This window comes from Fringilla coelebs, assembly GCF_963513975.1.
Source record: "Fringilla coelebs genome assembly, chromosome: 36".
Classification (NCBI taxonomy): Eukaryota; Metazoa; Chordata; class Aves; order Passeriformes; family Fringillidae; genus Fringilla; species Fringilla coelebs.
In genome coordinates this window covers 213,279-232,852 of record NC_140062.1, presented here as the reverse complement: position 1 = coordinate 232,852, position 19,574 = coordinate 213,279, and the positions used below count along the sequence as shown (strand labels likewise).

The following is a 19,574-nucleotide window of genomic DNA, read 5'->3' as shown; positions in this document are numbered from 1 at the left end:
GGACAGGGAGTGGTCAGCGGGGTGGGGAATGGTCAGCGGGACAGGGAATGGTCAGCGGGGCGGCCAGGGGGATGGGGAGTGGTCAGCGGGGTGGGGAATGGTCAGCGGGGCGGCCACGGGGACGGGGAGTGGTCAGCGGGGTGGGGAATGGTCAGGGGGACAGGGAATGGTCAGTGGGGCGGCCAGGGGGACGGGGAGTGGTCAGCGGGGCGGCCACAGGGATGGGGAATGGTCAGCGGGGTGGCCAGGGGGATGGGGAGTGGTCAGCAGGGTGGGGAATGGTCAGTGGGGTGGGGAATGGTCAGGGGACGGGGAGTGGTCAGTGGAGTGGCCAGGGGGACGAGGACTGGTCAGAGGGGTGGCCAGGGGCACGGGGAATGGTCAGTGGGGGTGGGGAATGGTCAGGGGGACAGGGAATGGTCAGCGGGGTGGCCAGGGGGATGGGGAGTGGTCAGCGGGGCGGCCAGGGGGATGGGGAGTGGTCAGCGGGGTGGGGAATGGTCAGTGGGACAGGGAATGGTCAGGGGGACAGGGAATGGTCAGTGGGGCGGGGAATGGTCAGTGGGACAGGGAATGGTCAGGGGGACAGGGAATGGTCAGCGGGGCAGGGAATGGTCAGCGGGGCAGGGAATGGTCAGTGGGGTGGGGAATGGTCAGGGGGACAGGGAATGGTCAGTGGGGTGGGGAATGGTCAGGGGGACGGGGAGTGGTCAGTGGGGTGGGGAATGGTCAGGGGGACGGGGAGTGGTCAGCGGGGCGGTCAGGGGGACGGGGAGTGGTCAGTGGACAGGGAATGGTCAGTGGGACAGGGAATGGTCAGTGGGACAGGGAATGGTCAGTGGGGTGGGGAATGGTCAGTGGGACGGGGAGTGGTCAGTGGGGTGGGAATGGTCAGTGGGACGGGGAGTGGTCAGTGGGGTGGGGAATGGTCAGCGAGGCGGCCACGGGACGGGGAATGGTCAGTGGGACGGGGAATGGTCAGTGGGACAGGGAATGGTCAGCGGGGGGACAGGGCATGGTCAGCGGGGTGGCCACGGGGACGGGGAATGGTCAGCGGGGTGGCCAGGGGGACGGGGAATGATCAGTGGGACAGGGAATGGTCAGTGGGACAGGGAATGGTCAGTGGGGTGGGGAATGGTCAGTGGGACAGGGAATGGTCAGTGGACAGGGAATGGTCAGTGGGGTGGCCACGGGGATGGGGAAATGGTCAGTGGGACAGGGAATGGTCATTTGGGGCGGCCACGGGGACGGGGAGTGGTCAGCGGGGCGGCCAGGGGGACGGGGAATGGTCAGTGGGACAGGGAATGGCCACTGGGGTGGGGAATGGTCAGTGGGGACAGAAGGGTGTCCCAGGTGACAGAGGGTGTGCCCAGGTAACAGGGTGTGTCCCAGGTGACAGAGGGTGGGTCAGGTGACAGGGTGTGGCCCAGGTGACAGGGTGGGTCAGGTGACAGAGGGTGGGTCAGGTGACAGGGTGTGTCCCAGGTGACAGAGGGTGGGTCAGGTGACAGGGTATAGCCCAGGTGACAGAGAGTGGGTCAGGTGACAGAGGGTGGGTCAGGTGACAGGGTGTGGCCCAGGTGACAGGGAATGGCCCAGGTGTCAGGGTGTGTCCCAGGTGACAGAGGGTGGGTCAGGTGACAGGGTGTGTCCCAGGTGTCAGGGTGTGTCCCAGGGAGGTGACAGGGTGTGTCCCAGGTGATAGGGGGTGCCCAGGTGATTTGGTATGGCCCAGGTGACAGGGTGTGTCCCAGGTGTCGGGTGTGTCCCAGGTGTCCGGGTGTGTCCCAGGAGGTGACAGGGTGTGTCCCAGGTGTGTCCCCCCAGGTGCCCTCACCTCGTCCTTGCAGCGCAGGAAGGTGCAGGGGACATGGGGGGACACAGGGGTGATGCAGGGGGACAGAGGGGTGGCCCAGGTGACAGGGGGTGGGTGGCCCAGGTGTCAGGGTGTGTCCCAGGTGACAGGGTGTGTCCCAGGCGCCCCAGGTGTCCCCCAGGTGCCCTCACCTCGTCCTTGCAGCGCAGGAAGGTGTGGTACTTGTAGTGGTGCAGGGAGTGGTACAGCGTGTACAGGAACGACTTCTCCACCTCCACCTTGAACTCCTGCGGGGACACCTGCGCTCAGGGACCCCCCCGGGACCCCCAGACACACCTGGGGACCCCCCAGGACCCCCAGACCCACCTGGGGACCCCCAGACCCACCTGGGACCACCCAGGACCCCCATCCCCCGTACCTGGGCTTTGCTCACGCTCCTCTTGGCCTTGCTGAGAGTTTTGGGTTGTCACCCACCTGGGACCCCCCAAACCCCACCTGAACCCCCCAAAGCCCACCTGGAACCCCACCTGGGACCCCCCAAACCCCACCTGGGACCCCCCAAACCCCACCTGTGACTCCCCAAACCCCCCGTACCTGTGGCTTGCCCACGCTCCTCTTGACCTTGCTGAGCGTTTTGCGGTTGTCACCCACCTGTGACTCCCCCAAACCCCACCTGGTGCCCCCCAAACCCCACCTTTGACTCCCCAAATCACACCTGTGACCCCTCAGGACCCCCAAACCCCACCTGTGACTCCCCCAAATCACACCTGTGACCCCTCAGGATCCCCAAACTCCACCTGTGACTCCCCCATCCCCGTACCTGTGGCTTGCCCACGCTCCTCTTGACCTTGCTGAGCGTTTTGGGTTCTGACACACCTGAGACCCCCCCAAACCCCACCTGGTTGCCCCCCAGACCCCCCCACCCCCCGTACCTGTGCTTGCCCACGCTCCTCTTGACCTTGCTGAGCGTTTTGCGGTTGTAGGGGTCCCCGCCCGGCCGCAGGCGCACCAGGGACTCGCCTGGGCTCGCGTGCAGCTGCGGGAAGGTGTGCAGGGCCTCCTGCAGCACAGGTGAGCCAGGTGAGCGCAGGGGAGCCCAGTGATACCACATGGTCACCACAGGTGAGCACAGGTGAGCACAGTGATATCACATGGTCACCACAGGTGAGCGCAGGGTGAGCACAGCGGGGCACAGGGACAGCACAGGTGAGTGCAGGTGAGTGCAGGGACACCACAGGTGAGCACAGGGGGGCACAGGTGAGCACAGTGATACCACATGGTCACCACAGGTGAGCGCTAGGTGAGCGCAGTGATACCACATGGTCACCACAGGTGAGCGCAGGTGAGCGGCAGGTGAGCGCAGGTGAGCACAGTGATACCACATGGTCACCACAGGTGAGCGCAGGTGAGCGCAGTGATACCACATGGTCACCACAGGTGAGCACAGGTGAGCACAGTGATACCACATGGTCACCACAGGTGAACCCAGGTGAGCGCAGTGATACCACATGGTCACCACAGGTGAGCCCAGGTGAGCCCAGGTGAGCACAGGTGAGTGCAGTGATACCACATGGTCACCACAGGTGAGCACAGGTGAGCCAAGTGGGGCACAGGGACAGCACAGGTGAGCACAGGTGAGCACATGGGAGTGCAGGGGAGCACAGGGGAGCACAGGGGAGCGCAGGTGAGCACAGGGGGGCACAGGGGAGCACAGGGGAGCACAGGTAACAATAAGGGTCACCACAGGTGAGTGCAGGGGAGCACAGGGGAGGACAGGTGAGTGCAGGTGAGCGCAGTGATACCACATGGTCACCACAGGTGAGCCCAGGTGAGCACAGTGATACCGCATGGTCACCACAGGTGAGCCCAGTGATACCACATGGTCACCACAGGTGAGCGCAGATGAGCACAGGTGAGCCCAGGTAACAATAGGGGTCACCACAGGTGAGCCCAGGTGAGCGCAGGGACACCACATGGTCACCACAGGTGAGCGCAGGTGAGCACAGGTGAGCCCAGGTGAGCACAGGTAACCATAGGGGCCACCACAGGTGAGCACAGGTGAGCGCAGGGACACCACAGGTGAGCACAGGGGGCACAGGTGAGCGCAGGGACACCACAGGTGAGCACAGGGGGGCACAGGTGAGCACAGGGACAGTACAGGTGAGCGCAGAGGGGCACAGGTGAGCACAGGGACAGTACAGGTGAGCGCAGGGACAGCACAGAGGAGCGCAGGTGAGCACAGGTAACCATAGGGGTCACCACAGGTGAGCACAGGTGAGTGCAGGGGAGCGCAGGTGAGCACAGGTGAGCCCAGGGGAGCACAGGTGAGCACGGGGGGCACAGGGGAGCACAGGGGGGCACAGGGGAGCACAGGTAACAACAAGGGTCACCACAGGTGAGCACAGGTGAGCGCAGGGGAGCACAGGGGAGGACAGGGACACCACAGGGTCAACACAGGTGAGCACAGGGGAGCACAGAGATCACCACAGATCCCTGCCAGGGTCCCCCCCAAACCCCACAGGTGCCCTCCCAGCCCCCCAAACCCCACACATCCCCTGCCAGGGCCCTCCCCCAAACCCCACACATCCCCTGCCAGCCCCCCCAAACCCCACAAAATCCCCCCCAAACCCCCCACAATCCCCCCCAGGCCCCCCCAGACCCCCCTCACCTGCAGGCTGGGGTTCAGGGTCACCCTCTTCAGCACCTTCTTCTTGTGGTCGTTGAGGATCCCGTCGATTTTCCGCATGGGGGGCAGGTACAGCTCATCTGGGGGGGGCACAGGGGGGTCAGGGGGGGCTGGGGCAGCTTTGGGGGGGTCTCTGGAGGGGGGGGCTCACCGTTGGTGTCCTCCAGGGCCTGGATCATGTCGGGGTCCAGGGCGGTGCTGACCAGCATCTCCACGTAGCTGCGGTACATTTCCTTCATGGCCCGCGTGTTCAGCACCCGCCCGGGCGGGGCCCGCTCTGTGCGACACGGCCCCTTTAAGGGGAGGGGCGCCGGGACACGCCCACCCCTCAAAAACCCCGCCCACAGTTCGGAGACACAGCCCTGTTCTAAAGGAGCGCTGGCCCTTTAAGGGGAGAGGCACAGGGACACGCCCACCCCTCAAAAACCCTGCTCACAATTCGGAGACACAGCCCTGTTCTAAAGGAGCGCTGGCCCTTTAAGGGGAGAGGCACTGGGACACGCCCACCCATGAAAAGGGGAAAAGCCCCGCCCACAATTCGGAGACACACCCCTGTTCTAAAGGAGTGCTGGCCCTTTGAGGGGAGGGGCGCCGGGACATGCCCACCCCCCAAAAAATGGAAAACCCCCGCCCAGAAGTTGGAGACACACCCCCATTCTAAAGGAGCGCTGGCCCTTTAAGGGGAGGGGCACAGGGACACGCCCACCCCTCAAAAACCCCGCCCACAATTCGGAGACACACCCCTGTTCTAAAGGAGCGCTGGCCCTTTAAGGGGAGGGGCACCAGGACACGCCCACCCCCCAAAAGGGGGAAAAAACCACGCCCACAATTCGGAGACACACCCCTGCTCTAAAGGAGCGCTGGCCCTTTAAGGGGAGGGCACTGGGACACACCCACCCCAGGAAAAGGGGAAAAGCCCCGCCCACAATTTGGAGACACACCCCCGTTCTAAAGGAGCACTGGCCCTTTAAGGGGAGGGGCGCAGGGACACGCCCACCCCGCAAAAAGGGGAAAACCCCCGCCCACAATTTGGAGACACACCCCCGTTAAAAAGGAGCGCTGGCCCTTTAAGGGAGAGCCACGCCCCTTTGAGTGAGTCGTGCCCCTTTAAGGGAGCCACGCCCACAACTCAGAACCACACCCACTGCACTATAAAGGTGCGAGGTCCCCTTAAATGAAAGCCACGCCCCCTTGTGGAAGAGCCACGCCCTTTTAAAGGAGCCACGCCTTTTCCAATTTCACCGTTCCCTCCCCAAATTTTGGGGTCTCGCCCTCAAATCTTGGGGTTCCCCCCCCCAAATTTTGGCACCCCCTCCCCAAATTCTGGGGTTCCCTCCCCAAATCCGTGTCCCCACCCCCCCAAATTTGGGTTCCCCTCCCAAACCGGGGGTCCCCCCCTCCCCAAATCCGTGTCCCCACCCCCCCAAATTTGGGTTCCCCTCCCAAACCGGGGGTCCCCCCCTCCCCCAAATCCAGGGTCCCCTCCCCAAATCCCGCATTTTCTCCCCAAATCCTGGGGTCCCCCACATCCCCGTGTCCCCCTCCCCAAATTGGGAGTCCCCTCCCCAAATCCCACATTTCCCCCCAAATCCCGTGGTACCCCCGCCCCCCATCCCTGTGTCCCCCTCCCCAAATTGGGGGTCCCCCCCCCAAATCCCATATTCCCCCCCCCAAATCCCGCATTTTCCCCCCAAATCCCGTGGTACCCCCGGCCCCCATCCCCGTGTCCCCCTCCCAAATTGGGGGTCCCCCCTACCCAAATTGCCATATTTACTGCCCCAAATCCCGCAATTCCCCCCAAAATCCCGGGGTCCCCCTCCATCCCCGTATCCCCCTCCCCAAATTGGGGGTCCCCTCCCCAAATCCCACATTCTCCCCCCAAATCCTGCGGTTCCTTTCCCATCCCCGTATCCCCCCCCAAATCCCATGTCCTCCCCCCCCCTCCCCATGTCCCCCTCCCCAAATTGGGGGTCCCCTCCCAAAATCCCGTGTCCCCCCCAAATCCCATGTCCTCCCCCCCATCCCCGTGTCCCCCTCCCCAAATTGGGGGTCCCCCTCCTCAAATCCCGTGTCCCCCCGCCCCCATTCCCATGTCCCCGTCCCCAAATCCCGTGTCCCCCCCCCATTCCCGTGTCCCCCCCCAATTCCCGTGTCCCCCCCCCAAATCCCGTGTCCCTCTCCCCAAATTGGGGTGTCCCTCCCCAAATCCCGTACCCCCCCTCCCCAAATTGGGGGTCCCCTCCCCAAATCCCACATTCTCCCCCCAAATCCCGTGGTTCCTTTCCCATCCCGTGTCGCCCTCCCCAAATTGGGGTGTCCCCCCCATCCCCATCCCCCCCTCCCCAATTTGGGGTGTCCCCCCCATCCCCCGTGTCCCCCTCCCCAAATTGGGGTGTCCCCCCCCAAATCCCGTGTCCCCCTCCCCAAACTGGGGTGTCCCCCCCCAAATCCCGTGTCCCCCTCCCCAAATTGGGGTGTCCCCCCCCAAATCCCGTGGTTCCTTTCCCATCCCCGTGTCCCCCTCCCCAAATAGGGGTGTCCCCCCCCAAATCCGTGTCCCCCCGCCCCCCTCCCCAATTTGGGGTGTCCCCCCCCTCCCCATCCCCCCCTCCCCAATTTGGGGTGTCCCCCCCCTCCCCATCCCCCCCTCCCCAATTTGGGGTGTCCCCCCCATCCCCATGTCCCCCCCTCCCCATATTGGGGTGTCCCCCCCCAAATCCCGTGTCCCCCCGCCCCCCTCCCCAATTTGGGGTGTCCCCCTGCCCCCACCTCCATGTCCCCCTCCCCAAATTGGGGTATCCCCCCCCCCCATCCCCATGTCCCCTCCCCAAATTGGGGTTGTCCGCCCCCAAATCCCGTGTCCCCTCCCCAAATTGGGGTGTCCCCCCCAAAATCCCGTGTCCCCCTCCCCAAATCCCACGTCCCCCCGCCCCCATCCCGTGTCCCCCTCCCCAATTTGGGGTCCTCCCCCCCCCCCCCCATCCCCCCCTCCCCAATTTGGGGTGTCCCGCCCTCCCCCGTGTCCCCCTCCCCAAATTGGGGTGTCCCCCCCCAAATCCCATGTCCCCCCGCCCCCCTCCCCAAATTGGGGTGTCCCCCTGCCCCACCCCCGTGTCCCCCTCCCCAAATTGGGGTCCCCCCCTCCCCGTCTCACCCTCCTCGCTCTGGGGGTCCGGGCTCGACTCCGACTCCGACGTCGTCGCCGCCTCCTTCAGCCATTTTTTCCTCTTTTTGGGGGGGGGCTCGGCCTTCACCTTGGGGGGCTTGGGCTTGGCCTTGGGGGGGCCGGGGGGGGGCCCGGGGGGGCCCCGCGGCCGGCGCGGGGGGGGGAGGGGCGGGCTCGCTCCGGGGGGGCTTCTCGGCTTTTTGGGGTTTTTCGGCTTTTTGGGGTTTCTCGGTTTTTTGGGGTTTCTCGGGGGGGTCGGGTTTGGGGGGGGGAGGGGGTTTGGGGGCGCTGGGTTTGGGGTGGTTCTGTCTCCTGTGGGGGGGGGGGAAAAAGGGGGGAGGGGTTAGAGGGGGGTGTGGTCAGGTGTGCCCACAGGTGTGTGCCCACAGGTGTGCCCACAGGTGTGTGCCCAGGTGTATCCCCAGGTGTGCCCAGGTGTGCCCCAGGTGTGTCCCAGGTGTCCCCAGGTGTATCCCCAGGTGTGCCCAGGTGTATGCCCAGATGATTCCAGGTGTGTGCCCAGAGGTGCCCAGGTGTCCACATGTGTGCCCGGGTGTGTCCAGGTGTCCACATGTGTGCCCCGGGTGTGTCCCCAGGTGTGCCCAGGTGTATGTCCAGGTGTGCCCAGGTGTATCTCCAGGTGTATCCCAGGAGTATCCCCAGGTGTGTGCCCAGGTGTGCCCAGGTGGGTGCCCAGGTGTGTCCAGGTGTGCCCCAGGTGTGTCCCAGGTGTCCCCAGGTGTGCCCAGGTGTATGCCCAGATGATTCCAGGTGTGTGCCCAGAGGTGCCCATAGGTGTCCCCAGGTGTGCCAGGTGTCCCCAGGTGTATCCAGGTGTGTCCCAGGTGTGCCCAGGTGGGTGCCCAGGTGTGCCCAGGTGTATCCCCAGGTGTGCCCAGGTGTATCCCCAGGTGTGCCCAGTGTCCCCAGGCATCCCCAGGTGTGCCCACCTGAGGGCGAGGGGGCGGTGCCAGGGTTTCCTGGAGCACACCCTCACGTGCCCCCAGGTGTGCCCAGATGATTCCAGGTGTATCCCCAGGTGTATCCCAGGTGTATCCCCAGGTGTGCCCAGGTGTGCCCAGGTGTGTCCCCAGGTGTGCCCAGGTGTGCCAGGTGTGCCCACCTGAGGGCGAGGGGGCGGTGCCAGGGTTTCCTGGAGCACACCCTCACGTAATCCTTCTTGTTGACGTTCTCCAGGAATTTGACGTAGAGCCGCTGGTACCTGTGCTTGGCATCCCCGAAATAGCCCAGGTACTGCGGGGGAAGGGCACAGACAGGGGGGTCAGGGGCACCCCAAAATCCTCTGAACCCCAAAATCCCCCAAAATCCCCAAAAATCCACCCCAAATCCACCCCAGGAACCACAAAATCTCAAAAATCCACCCCAAATTCATCCCAGGAACCCCCAAATTTGGGGTTTTGGTGCTTGGCATCCCCAAAATAGCCCAGGTACTGTGGGGGAGGGGCACAAACGGGGGATCAGGGGCACCCCAAAATCCTCTGCACCCCGAAACACCCAAAATCCACCCCAAAACCACCCCAGGAACCCCAAAAACCCCAAAAATCCAAAAAATTTACCCCAAAATAACCAAAAATCCACACCCAAAACCACCCCAGGAACCACAAAATCCCCAAAAATCCCAAAAAATTTACCCCAAAAATCCACCCCAAAACCATCCCAGGAACCCCAAAATCCCAAAAATCCACCCCAAATTCATCCCAGGAACCCCAAATTTGGGTTTTGGTGCTTGGCATCCGCAAAATAGCCCAGGTACTGTGGGGGAGGGGCACAAACGGGGGGGTCAGGGGCACCCCAAAATCCTCTGAACCCCAAAATCCCCCAAAATCCCCAAAAATCCACCCCAAAACCACCCCAGGAACCACAAAATCCCCAAAAATCCCAAAAAATTTACCCCAAAAATCCACCCCAAAACCATCCCAGGAACCCCAAAATCCCAAAAATCCACCCCAAAACCATCCCAGGAACCACAAAATCCCCAAAAATCCACCCCAGGAACCCCAAAATCTCAAAAATCCACCCCAAATCCATCCCAGGAACCCCAAAATCCCAAAATCCACCCCAAAACCATCCAGGTACCCCCAAATTTGGGGTTTCGGTGCTTGGCATCCCCGAAATAGCCCAGGGACCTGCGGGGGGGGGAGGGGCACAGACGGGGGGTCAGGGGCACCCCAAAATCCTCTGCACCCCGAAACACCCAAAAATCCCAAAAAAATGTACCCCAAAATCACCAAAAATCCACCCCAAAACCATCCCAGGAACCCCAAAATCCCAAAAATGCACCCCAAAACCATCCCAGGAACCCCAAAATCCCCCAAAATCCACCCCAAAACCATCCCAGGAACCCCAAAATACCCAAAAATGCACCCCAAAACCATCCCAGGAAGCCCAAAATCTCAAAAATCCACCCCAAAACCATCCCAGGAACCCCAAAATCCCCTAAAATCCCCCAAAATTACCCCAAAATCCCCAAAAATCCACCCCAAAACCATCCCAGGAACCCCAAAATCTCAAAAATCCCCCAAAATTTACCCCAAAATCCCCCCAAATCCACCCCAAAACCATCCAGGAACCCCCAAATTTGGGGTTTCGGTGCTTGGCATCCCCAAAATAGCCCAGGGACTGCGGGGGAGGGGCACAAACGGGGGGTCAGGGGCACCCCAAAATCATCTGCCACCCCAAAATACCCAAAAATAAAAAAATCCCCCCAAAATTACCCCAAAATACCAAAAAATCCACCCCAAAACCATCCCAGGAACACCAAAATACCCAAAAATTTACCCCAAAATCCCCCCCAAAACCACCCCAGGAACCCCAAAATCCCAAAAATCCACCCCAAAACCATCCCAGGAACCACAAAATCCCCCAAAAATCCACCCCAAATCCACCCCAGGAACCCAAAATCCCCCCCAAATTCCCATTTCTGGAGCAGGATTCAACATTTTGGGGTGAGATCTCAGATTTTGGTGTTTTTTGGGGTGCACCGGGTGTTTTTGGGGTGCCCCTGGATGTTTTTGGGGTGCCCTGGGAGTTTTTGGGGGTGTTCCCGGGTGTTTTTGGGGGTTTCCCTGAGAGTTTTTGGGGTGCCCCGGGTGTTTTTGGGGTGCCCTGGGATGTTTTTTGGGGTGTCCCCGGGTGTTTTTTGGGGTGTCCCTGGGATGTTTTTGAGGTGTCCCCGGGTGTTTTTTGGGGTGTCCCTGGGATGTTTTTGGGGTGTGCCCGGGTGTTTTTGGGGTGCCCCGGGTGTTTTTGGGGTGCCCTGGGATGTTTTTGGGTTTCCCGGGTGTTTTTGGGGTGGTCCCCTGGGATGTTTTTGGGGTTTCCCTGGGAGTTTTTTGGGGTGTCCCCGGGTGTTTTTGGGATTTCCCTGGGAGTTTTTGGGGTGCCCTGGGAGTTTTTGGGGTGTGCCCGGGTGTTTTTGGGGTGCCCCGGGTGTTTTTGGGGTGTCCCTGGGATGTTTTTGGGGTTGCCCCGGCTGTTTTTGGGGTGCCCCGGGTGTTTTTGGGGTGCCCTGGGAGTTTTTGGGGTGTTCCCGGGTGTTTTTGGGGTGCCCCGGGTATTTTTGGGGTGTCCCCGGGTGTTTTTGGGGTGCCCCGGGTGTTTTTGGGGTGTGCCCGGGTGTTTTTGGGGTTTCCCGGGTGTTTTTTGGGGTGCCCCGGGTGTTTTTGGGGTGTCCCTGGGATGTTTTTGGGGTGCCCCGGGTGTTTTTGGGGTGTCCCTGGGATGTTTTTGGGGTGCCCCAGGAGTTTTTGGGTTGCCCCGGGTGTTTTTGGGGTTGTCCCTGGGATGTTTTTGGGGTGCCCTGGGAGTTTTTGGGGTGTCCCCGGTGTTTTTGGGGTGCCCCGGGTGTTTTTTGGGGTTTCAATGGAGTTTTGGGGTGCCCCGGGTGTTTTTTGGGGTGTCCCTGGGTGTTTTTGGGGTGTCCCCGGGAGTTTTTTGGGGTTTCAATGGGAGTTTTGGGGTGCCCCGGGAGTTTTTGGGGTTTCCCTGGGAGTTTTTGGGGTGTCCAGGTGTTTTTGGGGTGCCACTCACGTTGCTGGTGGCGCAGAACTGCCGCTGCCCGTCCTTGATCTCGGGGGTGAATTTCTGCAGCAGCGCCTTCTGCACCCGCCAGATGGGCGGCGGCTCCCGGCCCGTCTGCAGCGCCAGCTGGGGGAGATTGGGGGGTCAGCACCCCAAAATCACCCCAAATCCACCCCAAATCCATCCCAAATCCATCCCAAATCCATCCTAAATCCACCAGATTGATTCGGATCCATCCACAGTCACAGGAACCCCAAAATCCCCCAAAATCCCCCAAAAAGGGGCTCAGGTCTGGCTGCAGCAGCAGCTGGGAGAGATTTGGGGGTCAGCACCCCAAAACCCACCCCAAATCCATCCTAAATCCATCCTAAATCCCCCCCAAATCCACCAGATTGATTCAGAGCCATCCACAGTCACAGGAATCCCAAAAAGCCACAGAAAAGCCCCAAAATCCCCCCCAGAAAGGGGCTCAGGTCTGGCTGCAGCAGCAGCTGGGGGAGATTGGGGGGTCAGCACCCCAAAAACCACCCCCAAATTCATCCTAAATCCATCCCAAACCCATCCTAAATCCATCCCAAAACCATCCCAAATCCATCCTAAATCCACCCAGATTGATTCAGAGCCATCCACAGTCACAGGAACCCCAAAATCCCCCCAAAAGGGGCTCAGGTCTGGCTGCAGCGCCAGCTGGGGGAGATTTGGGGGTCAGCACCCCGAAACCCACCCCAAATCCGTCCTAAATTCACCCCAAATCCATCCTAAATCCATCCCAAATCCACCCCAAATCCATCCCAAATCCACCAGGTCCATCCAGAGTCACAGGAATCCCAAAATCCCCCAAAAAGGGGCCCAGGTCTGGCTGCAGTGCCAGCTGGGGGGGATTGGGGGGTCAGCACCCCAAAAACCACCCCAAATCCATCCTAAATCCCCCCAAATCCACCCCAAATCCATCCCAAATCCACCAGATTGATTCAGATCCATCCAGAGTCACAGGAACCCAAAAAGCCACAGAAAAGCCCCAAAATCCCCCCAAAAAGGGGCTCAGGTCTGGCTGCAGCAGCAGCTGGGGGAGATTTGGGGGGTCAGCACCCCGAAACCCACTCCAAATCCATCCTAAACCCACCCTAAATCCATTCCAAATCCATCCCAAATCCACCAGATTGATTCAGAGCCATCCACAGTCACAGGAACCCCAAAATCCCCAAAATCCCCCAAAAAGGGGCTCAGGTCTGGCTGCAGCGCCAGCTGGGGGAGATTTGGGGGGGTCAGCACCCCAAAAACCACCCCAAATCCATCCTAAACCCATCCCAAATCTGTCCTAAATCCATCCCAAATCCACCAGGTCCATCCAGGGTCACAGGAACCCCAAAATCCCCCAAAATCCCCCCAAAAGGGGCTCAGGTCTGGCTGCAGCACCAGCTGGGGGAGATTGGGGGGGTCAGCACCCCGAAATCCATCCCAAATCCATCCTAAATCCAACCTAAATCCAGCCCAATCCATCCTAAATCCATCCTAAACCACCCCAAATCCATCCCAAACCCACCCCAAATCCCCCCAAATCCATCCCAAACCCACCCCAAATCCCCCCCAAATCCATCCCAAACCCACCCCAAATCCCCCCCCCAAATCCATCCTAAATCCATCCTAAATCCCCCCCAAATCCATCCTAAATCCACCCCAAATCCACCCCAAATCCATCCTAAATCCACCCCAAATCCACCCCAAATCCATCCTAAATCCACCCCAAATCCACCCCAAATCCATCCTAAATCCACCCCAAATCCACCCCAAATCCACTCCAAATCCATCCTAAATCCATCCTAAATCCACCCCAAATCCACTCCAAATCCATCCTAAATCCACCCCAAATCCATCCTAAATCCACCCCAAATCCCCCCCAAATCCATCCCAAACCCACCCCAAATCCATCCTAAATCCACCCCAAACCCACCCCAAATCCACCCCAAATCCACCCCAAACCCATCCCAAATCCACCAGATTGATTCAGAGCCATCCAGGGCCACAGGAACCCCAAAATCCCCAAATTTTGCCCCAAATCCCAGTTAAACACCAGCTCAGTCCCAGTTCAATCCCAGTTAAACACCAGCTCAATCCCAGTTAAACACCAGCTCAGTCCCAGTTCAATCCCAGTTAAACACCAGTTCAATCCCTGCTCAATCCCAGTTAAACACCTGCTCAATCCCAGTTAAACACCTGCTCAATCCCAGTTAAACACCTGCTCAATCCCAGTTAAACACCAGTTCAATCCCAGCTCAATCCCAGTTCAACACCAGCTCAGTCCCAGTTCAATCCCTGCTCAATCCCAGTTCAATCCCAGCTCAATCCCAGTTAAACACCTGCTCAATCCCAGTTCAATCCCAGCTCAATCCCAGTTAAACACCTGCTCAATCCCAGTTCAATCCCAGCTCAATCCCAGTTAAACACCTGCTCAATCCCAGTTCAATCCCAGCTCAATCCCAGTTAAGCACCAGCTCAATCCCAGTTCAATCCCAGCTCAATCCCAGTTAAATGCCAGCTCAGTCCCAGCTCAATTCCAGTTAAACACCAGCTCAATCCCAGTTCAATCCTAGCTCAGTCCCAGTTAAACACCTGCTCAATCCCAGTTAAACACCAGTTCAATCCCAGCTCAATCCCAGTTCAACACCAGCTCAGTCCCAGTTCAATCCCTGCTCAATCCCAGTTAAACACCAGCTCAATCCCAGTTAAACACCTGCTCAATCCCAGTTCAATCCCAGCTCAATCCCAGTTAAACACCACCTCAATCCCAGCTCAATCCCAGTTCAATCCCAGCTCAGTCCCAGTTCAATCTCAGCTCAATCCCAGCTCAATCCCAGTTCAATCCCAGCTCAATCCCAGTTAAACACCAGCTCAGTCCCAGTTCAATCCCAGTTCAATCCCAGTTCAACACCTGCTCAATCCCAGTTAAACACCAGCTCAATCCCAGCTCAATCCCAGTTTAATCCCAGTTAAACACCTGCTCAATCCCAGTTAAGCACCAGCTCAATCCCAGTTCAATCCCAGCTCAGTCCCAGTTAAATGCCAGCTCAATCCCAGTCCATCCCAGTTCCTTGAGTGGAGTCTCTCCCAGTCCATCCCAGTCCATCCCAGTTCCTTGAGTGGAGTCTCTCCCAGTCCATCCCAGTCCATCCCAGTTCCTTGAGTGGAGTCTCTCCCAGTCCATCCCAGTCCATCCCAGTCCCTCCCAGTCCCATCCCAGTCCCTCCCAGTCCATCCCAGTGCCATATCCTCAGTCCCATCCCAGTCCCTCCCAGTTTATCCCAGTTTATCCCAGTCCCACCTTGAGCGCGGGGATGTCCTCCACGCGCACCACGAACTCGTCCCTCTCCCTGAAGATGCCCTCTCCCAGTGCTCCCAGTTTATCCCAGTCCCTCCCAGTCCCTTTCTCAGTGCCATATCCTCACTCCCAGTCCCTCCCAGTTTATCCCAGTCCCTCCCAGTCCCACCTTGAGCGCGGGGATGTCCTCCACGCGCACCACGAACTCGTCCCTCTCCCTGAAGATGCCCTCTCCCAGTCCATCCCAGTCCATCCCAGTCCCTCCCAGTTTATCCCAGTCCATCCTAGTCCCATCCCAGTCCATCCCAGTGCCATGTCCTGAATCCCAGTGGCTCACAGTCCATCCCAGTGCCCTCCCAGTCCATCCCAGTGGCCTCGAAGCCTCTCCCAGCCTCTCCCAGTCCGTTTCCCAGTGCCATATCCTCACTCCTGGTGCCTCCCACTCCTCTCCCAGTTTATCCCAGTCCCTCCCAGTCCATCCCAGTTTATCCCAGTCCCACCTTGAGCGCGGGGATGTCCTCCACGCGCACCACGAACTCGTCCCTCTCCCTGAAGATGCCCTCTCCCAGTGCTCCCAGTCCATCCCAGTCCCTTTCTCAGTGCCATATTCTCACTCCCAGTCCCTCCCAGTTTATCCCAGTCCCTCCCAGTCCCACCTTGAGCGCGGGGATGTCCTCCACGCGCACCACGAACTCGTCCCTCTCCCGGAAGATGCCCTCTCCCAGTGCTCCCAGTCCATCCCAGTCCATCCCAGTCCCATTCCAGTGCTCCCAGTCCATCCCAGTGCCATGTCCTGAATCCCAGTGGCTTCCAGTCCATCCCAGTGCCCTCCCAGTCCATCCCAGTGCTCCCAGTCCATCCCAGTGCCATGTCCTGAATCCCAGTGGCTTCCAGTCCATCCCAGTGCCCTCCCAGTCCATCCCAGTGCCCTCCCAATCCATCCCAGTGGCCTCGAAGTCTCTCCCAGCCTCTTCCAGTCCCTTTCTCAGTGCCATATCCTCACTCCTGGTCCCTCCCACTCCACTCCCAGTTTATCCCAGTCCCTCCCAGTTTATCCCAGTCCCTCCCAGTTTATCCCAGTCCCACCTTGAGTGCGGGGATGTCCTCCACGCGCACCACGAACTCGTCCCTCTCCCTGAAGATGCCCTCTCCCAGTCCCTCCCAGTCCATCCCAGTCCATCCCAGTCCCTTTCTCAGTGCCATATCCTCACTCCCAGTCCCATCCAGTCCATCCCAAACCCATCCCAGTCCATCCCAGTCCCTCCCAGTCCATCCCACTCCTCTCCCAGTCCCATCCCAGTCCCTCCCAGTTTATCCCAGTCCATCCCACTCCTCTCCCAGTCCCACCTTGAGTGCGGGGATGTCCTCCACGCGCACCACGAACTCGTCCCTCTCCCTGAAGATGCCCTCTCCCAGTGCTCCCAGTCCATCCCAGTCCATCCCAGTCCCTCCCAGTTTATCCCAGTTTATCCCAGTCCCACCTTGAGCGCGGGGATGTCCTCCACGCGCACCACGAACTCGTCCCTCTCCCTGAAGATGCCCTCTCCCAGTGCTCCCAGTCCATCCCAGTCCCTCCCACTCCTCTCCCAGTGCCATATCCTCACTCCCAGTCCCTCCCAGTTTATCCCAGTTTATCCCAGTCCCACCTTGAGCGCGGGGATGTCCTCCACGCGCACCACGAACTCGTCCCTCTCCCTGAAGATGCCCTCTCCCAGTGCTCCCAGTCCATCCCAGTCCCTCCCACTCCTCTCCCAGTGCCATATCCTCACTCCCAGTCCCTCCCAGTTTATCCCAGTTTATCCCAGTCCCACCTTGAGCGCGGGGATGTCCTCCACGCGCACCACGAACTCGTCCCTCTCCCTGAAGATGCCCTCTCCCCCGCTCTCCTCCTCGTCGCTCGTGTCCCCGCACACGGCCGCCGTCCCCTGTTTCTGCGCCAGGTGCAGCGGCCGCGCGTCCGGGGGCTCGGGGGGCTCCGGGGACCCCCCCGGGGGGCTCGGGGATCCCCCCCCGCCCGCCGGCCCGGCCCTGCCCCCGCCCGGCCCCGGGGGGGAGCCCGGAGGGGGTGGGGGAGGGGCGGGGTCGGGCTGGGGGGGCTCCGGAGGGGCGGGGGGAGGGGTCGGGGGGGGATCCTCCGGCGGGGGGGCGGCTGGAAAAGAGAAAAATCAGAGTTAGGGGGGGGGGAAAGGTCCTGGAAGGGTCATGGGAACACCTGGCAGGTCCCCATGAAAGCTTGGCAGGTCCTGGCAGGTCCATATGTAACTCTGGAAAGTCCACATGAACCCATGGCAGGTCCTGGAAGGTCTCCATGGAACCATGGCAGGTCCCTATGAATGCCTGGAAGGTCACCATGAACCCCTGTCAGGTCCTGGCAGGTCCCTATGAATGCCTGGAAGGTCCTGGCATGTCCCTAAGAATGCCTGGAAGGTCCCCATGAACCTCTGGAAGGTCCTGGCAGGTCCCCATGAACCCATGGCAGATCCCTATGTAACTGGAAAGTCCTCATGAACCCCTGGCAGGTCCTGGCAGGTCCCTGTGAATGCCTGGAAGGTCCCTTTGAACCCATGGCAGGTCCTGGCAGGTCCCTATGAACCCCTGGAAGGTCCCTATGAACCCATGGCGGGTCCTGGCAGGTCCCTGTGTGGGTCCTGGGGGGTGGGGGAGGGGCGGGGTCGGGCTGGGGGGGCTCCGGAGGGGCGGGGGGAGGGGTCGGGGTGGATCCTCCAGCGGGGGGGCGGCTGGAAAAGAGAAAAATAACAATTATGGGGGGGGAAAAGGTCCTGGAAGATCCGTATGAAGCCCTGGAAGATCCTCATGAACCTCTGGAAGGTCCTGGCAGGTCACTATGAACCCCTGGAATGTCCCCATGAACCCATGGCAGGTCCTGACAGGTCCCTATGAAGGTCCCTATGAACCCCATCAGGTCCTGGAAGGTTCGTGGGAAACCCTAAAATGTCCTCATGAATCCCTGGCAGGTCCCTATGAACCCCTGTCAGGTCCTGGCAGGTCCCTATGAATGCCTGGAAGGTCCTGATGAACCCATGGCAGGTCCTGGAAGATCCCTATGAAGCCCTGGAAGGTCCTGATGAACCCATGGCAGGTCCTGGCAGGTCCCTATGAACCCCTGGAAGATCCTCATGAACCTCTAGAAGGTCCTGGCAGGTTCCTATGAACCCCTGGAAGGTCCCTTTGAACCCATGGCAGGTCCTGGCAGGTCCCTGTGAATGCCTGGCAGGTCCCCATGAACCCATGGCAGGTCCCTATGTAACTGGAAAGTCCTCATGAACCCATGGCAGGTCCTGGCAGGTCCCTATGAACCCCTGGAAGATCCTCATGAACCTCTAGAAGGTCCTGGCAGGTTCCTATGAACCCCTGGAAGGTCCCTTTGAACCCATGGCAGGTCCTGGCAGGTCCCTGTGAATGCCTGGCAGGTCCCCATGAACCCATGGCAGGTCCCTATGAACCCATGGCAGGTCCTGGCAGGTCCCTGTGTGGGTCCTGGGGGGTGGGGGAGGGGCGGGGTCGGGCTGGGGGGGCTCCGGAGGGGCGGGGGGAGGGGTCGGGGGGGGATCCTCCGGCGGGGGGGGCGGCTGGAAAAGAGAAAAATAACAATTATGGGGGGGGAAAAGGTCCTGGAAGGGTCATGGGAACACCTGGCAGGTCCTGAAAGATCCCTATGAAGCCCTGGAAGGTCCTCATGAACCCATGGCAGGTCCTGGCAGGTCACTATGAACCCATGGCAGGTCCCTATGTAACTCTGGAAAGTCCTCATGAACCCATGGCAGGTCCTGGCAGGTCCCCATGAACCCATGGCAGGTCCTGGCAGGTGCCTATGAACCCCTGGAAGGTCCCTTTGAACCCATGGCAGGTCCTAGAAGGTCACCATGAACCCATGGCAGGTCCCCATGAACCCATGGCAGGTCCTGGCAGGTCCCTGTGAATGCCTGGAAGGTCCCTTTGTACCCATGGCAGGTCCTGGCAGGTCCCTGTGAATGCCTGGAAGGTCCCCATGAACCCATGGCAGGTCCTGGTAGGTCCCTCTGAATGCCTGGAAGGTCCCTATGAACCTATGGCGGGTCCTGGGGGGTGGGGGAGGGGCGGGGTCGGGCTGGGGGGGCTCCGGAGGGGCGGGGGGAGGGGTTGGGGGGGGATCCTCCGGCGGGGGGGGCGGCTGGAAAAGAGAAAAATAACAATTATGGGGGGGAAAAGGTCCTGGAAGGGTCATGGGAACACCTGGCAGGTCCCCATGAAAGCTTGGCAGGTCCTGGCAAGTCCGTATGTAACTCTGGAAAGTCCACATGAACCCATGGCAGGTCCTGGCAGGTCCCTATGAAACTCTGGAAAGTCCCCATGAACCCATGGCAGGTCCTGGCAGGTCTCCATGGAACCATGGCAGGTACCTATGAATGCCTGGAAGGTCACCATGAACCCATGGCAGGTCCTGGCAGGTCCCTAAGAATGCCTGGAAGGTCCCCATGAACCTCTGGAAGGTCCTGGCAGGTCCCCATGAACCCATGGCAGGTCCCTATGTAACTGGAAAGTCCTCATG

General features: G+C 60.4%; 1 protein-coding gene across 1 annotated transcript in view; it reads right to left on the bottom strand.

Annotated features, from left to right (window-relative positions):
* LOC311164735 (proline-rich protein 12-like) overlaps positions 1–19,574 on the bottom strand; it is a 54,052-nt gene that overhangs the window by 2,870 nt on the left and 31,608 nt on the right. Inside the window, 9 exon segments of the mRNA XM_084224313.1 lie at positions 2,008–2,115; positions 2,763–2,876; positions 4,485–4,582; positions 4,654–4,779; positions 7,657–7,795; positions 7,797–7,980; positions 8,792–8,922; positions 11,719–11,835; positions 16,837–17,174. Of these exon segments, the coding sequence (XP_084080439.1) occupies positions 2,008–2,115; positions 2,763–2,876; positions 4,485–4,582; positions 4,654–4,779; positions 7,657–7,795; positions 7,797–7,980; positions 8,792–8,922; positions 11,719–11,835; positions 16,837–17,174 (1,355 nt within the window).